Source organism: Oryza sativa, chromosome 5 (assembly GCF_034140825.1).
Source record: "Oryza sativa Japonica Group chromosome 5, ASM3414082v1".
Lineage (NCBI taxonomy): Eukaryota > Viridiplantae > Streptophyta > Magnoliopsida > Poales > Poaceae > Oryza > Oryza sativa.
In genome coordinates, this window is record NC_089039.1 from 14,317,680 (window position 1) to 14,331,378 (window position 13,699).

The 13,699-nt window shown below is 40.4% G+C and overlaps 1 protein-coding gene across 1 annotated transcript; it reads left to right on the plus strand.

Moving 5' to 3' along the window:
* The first annotated feature begins 7,126 nt into the window (after positions 1-7,126).
* LOC4338378 (protein LURP-one-related 8) lies at positions 7,127-8,461 on the plus strand. The gene is made up of 2 exons (XM_015782019.3): positions 7,127-7,454; positions 7,559-8,461. Exons 1-2 carry the CDS (start codon positions 7,215-7,217, stop codon positions 7,964-7,966), a joined length of 648 nt encoding a protein of 215 aa, XP_015637505.1. The 5' UTR covers positions 7,127-7,214; the 3' UTR covers positions 7,967-8,461.
* Positions 8,462-13,699: the final 5,238 nt, after the last annotated feature.

A 13,699-nucleotide genomic window follows, 5' to 3' on the forward strand; every position in this document is an offset into this window, starting at 1 on the left:
GAGCTAACAACTAAGCAAAGCGACGGCGAAGAACAACGATGCAGGCATCGCCCCACGTGTGGTTACCGACGGCGATATGACCAACGGAAACGCCACACACTCGCTGCAAAACAAAACAAAAACAAAAACAAAAACTCTGAACAAGACTAGCTACGTGCGTACGTACACACTCTCCAAGCCTTGCCAGCCTCCATCTCGATCGAGAGGGATATATATATCTCTGATGAAGAAGAAGAAGCAAGATTCTTGACGACTTGGCTTGCGTGGAGTAACATGTAGTAGCAGTTTATTCACTGTTTCTGTTCGCCTCAAACTGTCAAGACATATGTGGGTGTGTGCTTGAATGGTCGCTTGGCCATGAGCTTTCGCCGTCTAGTTTTTAATAATTGGCAGATTTGGCTTCAGTGATATTTTGAATTCTGATTTGTGAACAGCGTGTTGATATTACCGGCCGTATGATCAAATCGACATGTGCGAATTAAATAAAGACACATGAAACGTTCAGTAGAAGACGTGCCCACGTTCAGTAGGAGATTCTGTTTTTCAAAAAAGTTTAATCTGGATGGACCTGTGTCTGTGGTGGTAATGTATTGAGTCCTTCATTCAACTGTGCGTGTCATCTGCTTTTCCGCGGAAGCATATGGTACAATCGAAGTAACATGCATGCATCAACTCATTGAGTCACTTCTCCAGAAAACCATCTGGTTGCAGGAGAGATACTAAGTACGTTTTAGTTCTCCTGTACTGTAAAGATAGCTAGCTAGCTAGATATATACTCCCTCCGTCCTTAAAAAAAAAAGACAAACCTTGGTTTCCGTGCCCAACGTTTACCGTCCGTTTTATTTAAAAAAATTAAAAAGACAAGTCACGCACAATGTATTAATCATGTTTTATCATCTAACAACAATAAAAGTACGAATTATTAAAAAATTTTATATAAGACGGACAATCAAAGTTGGACATGGAAACCCAGGGTTTACCTTTTTTGGGATGGAGGGAGTACAATTAGCAGGAACAAATTGTCAGGAGATATTCGTTCAAAAAAAAATTGTCAAGAGATGTGCGTTACACGGGCTTATATAAGAGGCGTAGCTAGCTAGATGGCACTGTGGGCCATAGACCACCTAAAATTTTGATCGAGATTGAAATTATAGTATATGTGCTAGTTAATATAATAAAAATTATATAGTGGACCACCCTTTTAATTTACTTATTACGTATAGATGGATCACCTTTACTCTAAATCCTAGCTACGCCACTAGCTTATATCAGGGTTGTCAATTTCGTTTCGGACCGAAATTTCGGAAAATTTTAGGAATTTTCATACTTTTGTGCCTAAAATTATTTAAAAATTTAACAAAATTTGGTTGAATTTAATAAACTTTGACCAAATTAAAGAAAGAGTCCATATCTATTACAACTTGCTAATTATTAATTTGAAATTATAACATTAATGAAATACTAAATTCTGAATTTTCATACGGATACGACTTCATATTTCTTTATTAATTTCGAATTTTCCACTCATTAAATTTAGAAAAACTAATGAAAGGGTCTGCGACATTTAAAATTGCGTATCTAACACATATTCTAGTTACGATAGTATATATGGTCTATCTAATCAATGGCTAACTCTTTCTAGTTAACCTAAAAGCTTTCTCGTAGTGCCTAATTAATTAATGTATGTATAGAATAACATGAATTAATTCTCCTGCATTCTACCATGGACGTGAGGAATAATTTAGACAATACTATTATTTATATAACCATTACTTGTCAAATTATATAATATACAGTACTATTCGTATAACATGTTAGCATCTATTTAGTTGTTTTTCAAGTATATATAAGACTAATTGTTTGAGTGAATAGACATATCATATAGATGATATAACACTACTCCCTTCGTTTCATATATTATAATTAAGGTGTATTGAGCTTTTCTAAGTGGTATGAGTTTACAGAAACATAGTAATATATATCTACGTACATTACCAAATTAGTTTATCGTTAAATCCACTGTTAAATATGTTTTTATAATATATTTGTTTTGCATTGAAAGTGCAACTATATTTTCTATAAGCTTGTTCAAACTTAAGGTTTAATTTAAAATAAACATAAAATATCTCATACTAAATAATTAAGGGATCGGAGTACAAAGACTAAGGTTGCGTTCTTTCAGGGGAGATAGGGGAGATTGTACCTTGTTTTCCGTGCGCACGCTTTTCAAACTACTAAACGGTGCGTTTTCGCAAAAATTTTCTATAGGAAAGTTGCTTTAAAAAATTATATTAATCCATTTTTGAAGTTTAAAATAGTTAATACTCAATTAATCATGCGCTAATGGCTCACCTCGTTTTGCATATCTTCCCAATCTTCTCTATTTCCTTCTCCTCAAACACAGCCTAATTCCTGCCCAAGTGATGGCTTACTTCTCTATCCACTCTCTCTGGCGTACTTTTACCTCGTCAAAAATTCTACTCCCTCAGTTCCATTTTAAGTGCAGTTATGGTTTTTCGTGTCTAATTTTGATTGTTCGTCTTATTTAAATTTTTTTAAAAAAAATAAAAGCATAAGTCACTAGTAAATTACTATTTATGTTTTATCATCTTATAACAACAAAAATACTAATTATAAAAAATTTTCAAATAAGACGGACAATTAAAGTTGAGCATGGAAATTTATGGTTGCACTTAAGATGGGACGGAGGGAGTACAAGGCAATATTCTCACAAAACTTATACATCACATCATTGTTCACGCCTGGACTCAAATGCTCTACCGTATGAGATACATTAATTGGAGGTTCACTCCCTGTCGGTCTCAATGCCTTCCTTTTTTTTTTCCATTCCTTCGTGAAGACGCATAATCTCCAATTCTTCATTTCATCATTCTCGATCGCTGTCTTTCTCTTCCACAACTTTTTCTGCAAGGCCGGAAAGGAGAGCTCCATGCGTGGTTTGCCACAAACTCGTTGAATATAATCCATGTGCCATGGATGCCCATAACCAAATTAACCATACTCCTTGTGCGACGTGTTAGTGCATGTCACAATCCTATTACCCGTTTGGCTCTTCTTCCCAAAAAGCTGGAATCTACTACTACCTTTTGCAGTTTCGGTCGTCAGAGGCCTCTCTCTTGTAGACTGCCAAATGGCCTAAAATTAATGACATGGGTCACCCTATCTGTTTGTTGCTTCCAAACTTCGAGCGTGATACGCCGCTGCATTATTGCATCAATTCTGTTCCTCTCTGATCTCTCGATCGATCTCTCTCCCTTATCTGCTGGTTGCTGCTGGTTGCTGCTGATGATGCTGGATGTTAATATCTTTGTTTTGTTTAATTAGTTTAATTTTCTGCATGCTCTACAGTAGATAAAGGATATCCTTCAGAAAAGTAGGGGACAGATGGTCCATCAGAGGATATGTCGAGAGAACAAAAGGCAGCACTTTTGTGATATGTATGCTGACAAAAAGATATTGTGATAATAGGCTTATTAGACTTGTAGGTACATGTTGATCTGTTTGCTCACTACATGAGTTGGAAATTTTCGAGGATATATATAACAACATATTTCCCACCATACACTAAACAAATTTTGCTTCTGATTATCTTCTCTTACAGTACGGCAGATATATGATGGCAATAGAATTATCATAATCGTAATAGCAAAAAAGAAAAAAAATAGCATCAATCCTGAACTCTTTTCCTTTTAAAAAAAATAGCCAAGCGCTCGAGAAAAAAAATCGCCAAGCTAGACAAGCAAGCTAGTTTGAATAACTAGGGCAACGATGAATGAAACGAAAAAACATTTTTTTTACCTGTTGGAAACAGTGACGTAAAAACATATTTTACTTGAATACTGTGAATTAGTGCGCCATCTGCTCGGTTAGTATTAGATATTGTTCATCCACAAAATATAATTACATATTCAATAGATAAAGTGCAAATCTCTTCCAGATGAACAAAAGAAATACTACCTTTTTTGAGGTAAAACCTCGAGAAAGATTTACCTCGAGAAAGAGGATAGGAAGTTTCTATTTTCCAAACGAACAGATAAAATACTCAATATTTTTGTTAATTAATAAAGAATACTTATATATTTTACTAATTATAAATTAAAATAAAGCGCAAATGTTAAGTATATTACTTATATAAAACTGTACATCTCTACTCCCTACGGTTATGAAAACATATTATTTTGGATATGTCTATATTTTCCTCAAAAGTTACACTCACAATATTATATTTTTTATGCATGGTTTTATAGATTTTTAGTATAAATTAATTTTCAAAGTCATATATGAAGACCAAAGATGGCTCATATTTTTCAGGGTTTTCTCGTTGCCAGCAGTAAAGTTATGACAACCACCACGAGAGACAAAGTTTAGAAACCATTATGACAATAAGAAATTTCCAAGCTGCCAAACTTTAAAAACAAGATTTCCAAAGCCACGTCATGAAATTCCAGCCTAGGTTTCAATCACCACCACAAACAACAAATAACATGATTGAATAATATTACAAGCAAAACACACCTCATGCATGCACCATGGCTTGCATTTGCTGGCTAGATCTATAATTAATTAATGTCCTCCAGAACAATTAAAAAAAATCTGAAATGAGAAGAAACAAATTACTCCACAGTAGCAACGCTCCTTGTTGACTAATTAATTACCAATTAATTGGGTCCATTGCACACCCAAGTAATTAACAACCACCAACCAACGTCATTAGCACACAAACCGACAATTATTGCAGAGATTATCAAGGAGAAGGGATCAATGCAAGGACCAGCCAAAGCAGTGACCGGAGCTTACATAGCTAGCTTCTTCCCATCACGCCGAGATGTCGACGGCAAATGATTTCCTAACAAATCCTGATGATTAAATCTAATGTGATGGTGATCTAAGCCGGCCCAGAGGAGCCAGATAAAGATATCATAGCCATGGTTATAATTAATTAATTAATTAATTAATCAACTGATTAGGAGTCGTTTTAATTAATCTAACTATGACCGGGTTTGGGCCCCAGCTTGAGCCGCCCAAGCTACGAGGGCCTTGCAGCCATATGATCGAGCTACTCGATCGGCTAATCTTAATTTAATTAATTAATTAGTTAATTAACACCTCCCTTCCTAATTTACACCACTAATTGGGTGTTTACCGCGTCCCACGTGGCTCTCTCTCGGCCAGGAATTGGGTCTACTATATATGGAGCACCATCTATCGTGTGTTTGACCATGCGTGAAAGGTTGAAGCCGCTGCTATGCGCCGGTAGTATAGATTTTTTGCTCTATTGATGGTAACATCGTTTTGAAGAAAAGAAAATCTTTGGAACAAGCAAAAGATATTTTTTAAGTACAGTACAAACAGCGTAGATGACCATATATTCACTCGTCTTATAAATACACATATGTACATTCTACTTCCTTCATCTCTAAATATTTAACGCTATTGACTTTTTAAACATGTTTGACTGTTCACCGTATAAGCAATTCTAAGACATTAGCGAGAAAGTCACTGCATAGTTCACCGTTATTTATTACGCTACAGAAATATATTTTTACATATGCTACCAAAAAACCGTACTTAAATTAATGTGTATGGATATATTACCCACATACGACCTCTCTAGTTGCATTAGTTCTTTTTTTTGGGAGGTCGGCCGTGTTTGATGTGGGTTCCAAGAGCGTGGGTGTACAAAATTTGATGATAACTTGAAAGAGGCACACAATTTTTTAGTAATGATTTGTGCCATTTTTTATATATATGTTTAAAGCATCAATGATATGGCATTATGTACATTAATTACATAGCTAGGTAATTACGTACCTTTTATCGATCCTAACAGGAAAAAGATTATTTTTTATTAAAACAAAAACAAGCAAACAAACTTCCATCACCTTACTGCAAAGATTGTCTTTTTTTTTCCAGGCCACGTTGCCAAAGTAGCAAAACAACGCTTTCAGGCCAATGTCATGTAGCTGCCTAGCTAGGTCGCTATATATGACAAAAAAAAATCAAATCATTAACTTACCAGTTAGGCCTGTTTGATATAATTATTTATTAATGCTAAATTCAGATGGATATATTGCAATAATATAGAGGAATATACAAACTGATTTCCTTTTTCTTTTCTTTTCTTTTTTTTTTAAAAAAAGAGCACCTGCTGTGAGCCCGTGACTAGATTATGCTTTAAATAGAATATTGTGTGATTTGTAGTGATTTCTATCTCTTGAGGATGTCTTAAAGGGTGTGTTTGTGGCTGCGTGCATCTCTTATATAATTGCCAAAAAGGAAATACTGTCTCTTTTGAGAGAGATAGAGTGTGCGACCGCACATGTCCAATATGAAATTAACTTGGAGAATTTCAGACTAGAAAAAAAATCTCTCCTTTTCTCCCCGGGACAAAAATTAACTTCCAGATAATCAAGATATGATGTACTATAAATATTAAAGATAATTGCACAAGTATTGGAAATATATATACTAGCACATACGTGTAAAATCTAAATATCTTTAAAACCTCTAAATGGAGAAGGCAAGAAACAGAAACAACCATCTGTTCCCTCCACTCCTTTCCAAGTCTGTGCCTACCACATAAAGAGGCAACAAATTAAAAGGCATCACCAAGAAGAATATATATACATATAGCCCTCCACAATAAAGGAGAACCCCTTGAACTGTTTGGAAAAATTGTGAAAAAAGTAAACACACATATTTAGGGAAAATTGAAGCCACAAGATATTAACCTCTTGCTTAGATTAAATCCTTTTTGTAACTGTACATTTTATATAAGCATCTGCTATACCATGCACATGTTAGGTGAAATGTTAATTTTAGTATATTTATATACTTTGTGCAAGGTGACATGTACGTGCAGGTGAAAACAAAATTATCAACCTCGAAGTGAACTATTCATTAATTAATAATACTAGCCTAGTGGTGACACCACCCATTAACCACCCCTTTTCAGGTTTGACCTTTTGATGCTCGCAGTTAGCAAAAAGAGGCCACTAATCTCTATCATGGCATGCCCCGTAATTACCCCAAACACGCAGGGGCATTTCCGTCCACGCGCCTCCCCCACCTATAAATCCAACGCGCCACACTATTGCCTCTTCTCATCACCACTCGTCTCCTCTTCTCGCTTCGCCTTCTCCTCTCCTTGTCCTTGACCTCCCCTGCTCCGCCGCGCCGCAGAGCGAGCGGCCATGACCAAGGTGCACCCCAACGTCGCGGTGGTGGCGCCGGCGGTGGTGGAGGAGGAGAAGGGGGAGGCGGTGTCGCTGACGGTGTGGCGGCGGTCGCTGCTGTTCAACGGGAAGGGGTTCACGGTGTTCGACGGCAAGGGGAACCTCGTGTTCCGCGTCGAGAGCTACGCCGGGGGGTCGCCGAGGGAGGTCGTGCTCATGGACGCCGACGGCCGCGCCCTCCTCACCATCCGCCGCAAGGTATGTGGTCTCTGAATTCTTGCTCTGGTTTTTTGGTGCCCATGGCCATGGCCATGGCCGGCCGCCGCAGATGCTGATGTTCTCGTGTGGTCCGTCTTTTGCAGAAGCTGAGCTTCGCGGACGAGTGGCTCATCTACGACGGCGACGCGGCGTCGCCGGCGGCGCCGGGGCCGAAGAGGTTCACGGCGCGGCGCCACGTCAGCCTGCGCCCCACCAAGTCCCTCGCCCACCTGTCGCCGGCGCGCGCGTCGTCGTCCGCCGCCGCCGGCGGCGGATCGGCGACCGCGCCGAGCGGCGCCTGCCGGTACGACGTGGAGGGCTCGTACGCCGCCCGCTGCCTCGACGTGTTCGCCTCCGCCAGCGCCGGCGAGCAGCGGCGGCGCGTGGCGGCGGTGTGCAGTAAGGAGGCCGCCGTGGGCCCGGACGTGTTCCGGCTGGTGGTGGAGCCGGGCTTCGAGCCGGCGCTCGCCATGGCCGTCGTCATCCTCCTCGACCAGATGCACGCCTCGTGAAAGCTTCGCGCGCCCTCCCCCTGCCGCTGCACGAATCTCAAAGCTCCCTGCACCACAGCTGTGTGCCACAAGGAACAAAAATCTCCTTGTTTCTTGAGAGCTCAAGACACCTCCTCTCTTTTTTATGCTTCAAGATTAGCAAAGTTATGAATCACTCATGAGCTGAGATGATCAATCTGCAGCTATAGCAGAAGCATTTTTTATGTAGGGGTGTGACGCTTTTATGGTTTCGGGTTCAGGATTTAGGGTTAAGAATCGGACGATGGATGGGTATCCAGAGGTGTTCTATAAGTGCCAGGTTTTCGGATTTTAAGTTAGTGAAAACAAAACTGTGCACTTAAGGTTGGTACTTTGGTAGGGCAGATGATCCAAGATCTTGTATGGAGTGTATATGAACATGTAAATCCCAGCCCCTTTTTGTTTCCTTCCCAAAGGAAATTTCTGGTCCTTAATACATACCTCTAATTAATAAAACTTTGAGTTTGGTTTCTCCTACTATTTATCTCAATATTCAGAATATAGTTAATTTAATTAATTACTTTCATTTGTTATCCTACTTTTTTTTCTGTGTAATTTGATTGCTTCAGCTGGATCGATTAGCAAAGTTGAAGAAGAAATTGCTCTAGAAGATTGTACACTGTTCGATTTCTTTTGACATGAAGCAACTATGAGGGGAGAAAATAGCGTAACTTGTGAAGTATGTTTGGAGAAGTAATTCTTCCTCCTTTTGGGGCTCTGTTTGTGCGTAGTTGAATCTTTAAGCTAAGATTGTTGGGTTGGTGAGTTAGGAAAGTGGATGACTTGACTTGCCCAAAGGAACAAAAGGAACAAAAGAAACGCAACCATTTTTTCCTATATACGAAAAATAGAGATCGAAAGAATCAAGCTTTCTTTTCTAGCTGCTGGCTGGTTCACTGCGTCTGAAAGAGCACAGAAGAAGATTCTGTTAACATGAAAAATTTGTTAACTAGACAAAAATCAAGAGATGTTCTTGGCTTTATGTATGTTCTGTTGATGTAGCAAAAAAAATAGTAACAAGTGGCCCTGTTTGGATGGGGCTAGCCCCTGTCACATCGGATGTTCGGACACTATTTAGAAGTATTAAACGTAGACTAATGATAAAACCCATTCCATAATCCTGGACTAATTCGCAAGATATATCTATTGAGCCTAATTAATCCATGATTAGCCTATGTAATGCTACAGTAAACATTATCTAATTATGAATTAATTAAACTTAGAAAATTTGTCTCGCAGATTAGCTCTCATTTATGTAATTAGTTTTGTAAATAGTCTATGTTTAATACTCTAAATTAGTGTCCAAACTTCCGATATGATAGGTACTAAAGTTTAGTCCCTGGACTATATTTCTGGCATCTGCACTTGGTGTATACGGCTAATAGGTTATAGCTAAGCGTGTTTTAGGTTTTATATAAGGTGGGATGGGTTAGGTTTATCTCTAGTTTTAGATAGGATGGTTCTAGCTATTTGTTTTGTTATTTAAGAGATTATAAATGATCACTTTTTTTTTAGAAAAGGGATGGCGTGACTCGTATGTCAGCGAGAGCGGGAAAGTGGTTTTGATTGGTTCGCCACTTTTTTCACGTAAAGCTAACCCAAATCTTAAAAAAAATAATTCCCTTCGAAGGTAATCTCAACCCATCTATTTTTAAGTAAACATCTTATAAAATAGGTTCGCCTCATCCAAACACATCCTATCTTTTTTAAATCACACATGCTAAAAGGCTAAGAGGTATGAGTTAGCACAGGTCGCACACTAAACGCTAACTTTAGATAAAAGATATAAAAAACATATTTCGAAATGCTACTATATATATGTATTTTAGGGGTTATTAAAATGTTGTTGACATGTTCAGAACATCTGCGAGTAGTTAACTAGCCTAGCACGATCGATATCTATCGAGTTCAAGTTCCTTGATAGCGTGCTATTTATCGAATTCAAGTTACTTGATGGACAAATAGGTCGGCACAGATGCAGGTTACGAAATTGGCCGCTCCACCGACCGAATTGAATTGAATTCATCGCGAAAACGACCTAGGATAACGCTAGCACGCTAGTGCTGATTTTTGTCCCCTAGTTCTCAGCAGAATTTCAAACCAACAAAAGGTACAGTAGTAGTACATGATCATCAGCGTATCTTGCGAGAGATTTTTTTCTTTTCGTTACAACAACTTTTTTTTTAAATAGATTTTCATTAACCCTCTGTCTATATCCACGAGGGATTAGGCCATCCCTAACCCAGAAGCTATCAAATAGTTTACATACTTGTATGTCATGTATAAACACTATAGTCCTGTTTAGATCCTATTCTAAAATTTTTCACCTTGTCATATCGAACGTTTGCACCTACAGGAGAAGCTTGTCGAGGAGCACACTGTGGTGGTTGTCAAGAGAGGCGGAGGCGAAGACAAATCCTGTGAGGACGCACTTGGAAGAGGTGGATCCTGCGACGACGCAGTGACGACAACAGCCAGCAGCGCGCTGTTTCTGGCTGCTACGATGACATCTATCTGCCATTGATGTTGTTTTTTTTTTTTGCATGTTCTATTGCCTGTAGATTTGTATCTGATGCGCTCTTTAGATGTAGATCTGAATTGATGCATAGATGTGGATTTAAATCAAAGCATGTATGATGTGAATGTTTTTTTTTCCAAAATTCTTTTTGCAGGGGGGTCACTTAGGGGTGCTAGCAAGAAAAATCGGTTTTCGCAAACGAACGTGGATCTACCTGCTAAAGTTGATGATTTTCGCATCTCTTTGATCGCACATAGGACGTCTGGCCGCTCGTAAAAACGTGTTTCATAAGCAATGTATGCATGTATATGTATGTGTTCTATATGCCATATTATGAATAGTTACACATTAGCTATATTAATAGTTTGGATCCAAAATAAACTCAAGAACCGGTTAACAACTCGTTATTAGCAGTGGTGGCTAGTTACAGGTTTTTAAAATTAATAATTTGATTTTTTTCCCCAATAATAGCAGTAACCGATTTTCTGGAGAGACCAGTATTTCTTCAAACAATTTTGCTAAAAAATAGTAGTGTCATACCCCCCCCCCTCGTATTTCAGTCACCTTTTTCACCTTGATCGATTGGCAATTAAGTCTCCCTTATGTGGAGCCTATTGTTATTTGTCGTTGTTCTTCTGATTGACTTTTTTTGGGGTTGTTTTGCAATTTTTTTAAGGAAATCGGGAAGCTAATAAATAGTTTTCCGCATCAGTTCTCCTTATATAGTGACTACTTCAAAGGATAATGCACATTTCACATGAAAAATTTTGGACATTTCAGCGCTAACATAGTGTATGAATTTTCAAAGCTACTTAATAAGACACATGTTGAGAGATGTACCTGAAAATATGGCATCACAGACGATATTTAATCTCAATCGTCCAAAAACGATATTTAATCTATATAATCTAACGGCCTGTTTAGTTCACAAAATAAAAATTTTCACGCTGTTACATCGAATGTTTAGACACATGAATGGAGTATTAAATTTAGGAAAAAAATCAATTATACTGATTGCGTGTAAATTACGGGACGAATCATTTAAGCCTAATTGCACCATGATTTGTCAATGTGGTGCTACAGTAAACATTTACTAATGATGAATTAATTAGTGTTAATAAATTTATCTCGCAGTTTCCTGACGGAATATGTAATTTATTTTATTAGTAGACTACGTTTAATACTTTAAATATATGTCCATACACTGGTGGAGAAACCATCTTTGGTCGGTCGGCCCAATTCCACAATAGTCCCGGTTCCAATAAAAACCGGGACTAAAAAGCATCTTTAGTCCCGGTTTAAAAGCTTAGGGGTATTTTTTGATCTTTAGTCCCGGTTGGTAACACCAACCGGGACTAAAGATCATTTTTACTCCCGGTTGAAGAGGTTGTCAGGTCGTGTCAGGCCCCAATTATTTTTAGTCCCGGTTGGTATAAACAACCGGGACTAAAAATCACCCCAAGCCGAGCGCGATGTTTATCTCTTCGCGTGTCCATTGTCTGACCCTGCTCCTCAGTCTTATCCTTAGCTTTTCTTCCCCTCCACTCGTTCTCCTCCTCACTCCTTCTCCTCTTCCTCCTTCTCCTCCTCTCCTTCCTCTCTCCCCTGTCTTCCTGGCAGCAGCGGGCGGCGGCCGGCGTGGAGGGCCGGCGGCGGCAAGCGCCGGCCGGCGCGGAGGCAGGTGGTAGAGGCGCTGGCGGCCGGCAGCGGCGGCTGCCCCGCGCGGAGGGCCCGGCGGCGGCGGCTGCCCGTCCGGAGGGCCGCGCGGAGGCGGCCTGCGCGGCGGCGGCGGCGGCCGGCCGGCGCGGCGGCGTGGGAGGCCGCGTGGCGGCGGCGGCGCGGGGGGCCGCGCGGCGGCAGCGGTGCGCGGCCGGCGCGGCGGCGCCGGGGGCCGCGCGGAGGCGGCGGCTGCGGTGGGCGGCCGCTCGGCGGCGACCGGCGCGGCGCCGGCCGGCCGGCGCGGAGGGGAGGCGGCAGTGGCCGCCGGCCGGATTTTTTTTCTTTTTTTTTTGAGATGTGAATCTGTGATGTATTTTTGTGTGAGATGTGAATCTGTGATGAATTTTTTAGAATCCTGTGATGTAATTTTTTTAAGAGTTTGTGATATATTTGGAGATGATTTGTGTGAGGATTTGGAGATGTTCTGTAATATGTGATGATTTGGATATGGGATGGGATTGTGTGAAATCAATATTCAATATTAAAAGCAGAAAAAAAAGAAAAAATATCTTTCGTCTCGGTTGGTGTTATCAACCGGGACTAAAGATGCTCCCATCTTTAGTCTCGGTTGGTAACACCAACCGGGACTAAAGATTGATTTTTAGTCTCAGTTATTTGAACCGGGACTAAAGATAGCGATCTTTAGTCCCGGATTCATAGTCCCGGTTGAAAAACCGGGACTACAGGGGGTTATGAACCGGGACTAGAAAGCATTTCTCCACCAGTGATATATTCGACGTGACAACTAAACCTATAATTTTTCTAAACTAAACAAGGCCTAATTAGACGGCGATTGATCGAGCGCGTTTAGGTCCACTGCAGTACTGTGAATTCTGACATGGAGCTCAAACTGGACCGGAGATGGAGAGGCGCCGGCCGGCGAAGCTCGCTGGGTCACACAGCACAGCTAAGCCTGCCGTGGCCGGGTCCCGGGGAGCCGTACTATATATGACTAGTGCATCTATGACTTCTCTTGCGATATGTGACAAGGAAAGATGAGCTGCCGACAATTAATCGATCATCAAGCTGGGGCGGGGGGCGTGCAGTGCTGTGTTTTTCCTTCGGATTTGGAACTGGAAGCCGTGTCTAATTCATGCCAGCCAATCTCTTGTGCGCGCTCAGTGCTAAGCTCCTGGCGTGGCGTGTTGGCTGCGGCAGCGCGGCAGGGTCAGCGCTCGTGCGCTTCGCTCTCGCGCATGACGACGTCGTCGTTGACGGCCGAGTGGACAGCGGCTGGTTGGGGCGCACAAAGGTAGAGTAGGATATTTCACGGTGGCGTAAGACTCGCATCCATATGAATTATTGAGCTCGTTTGGAATAGAGTTCATTTTTATTTTATCAAAATTTTGTTAGTGTCGTCAATAAATTTTGGCGCTATCAATATCAAATTTAAGTATAGAATTTGAACTACTGTGAGAAAAATAGAGTAGCAAATTAAATATACATGCGACATTATTAAAGTTGATAAAATTTTGGCT

Coding starts and splice junctions, on each gene's coding strand:
- LOC4338378 (XM_015782019.3), top strand. CDS start 7,215: ATGACCAAGGTGCACCCCAACGTCGCGGTGGTGGCGCCGGCGGTGGTG. Junction 7,455..7,558: donor TCCTCACCATCCGCCGCAAG/GTATGTGGTCTC, acceptor CGTCTTTTGCAG/AAGCTGAGCTTCGCGGACGA.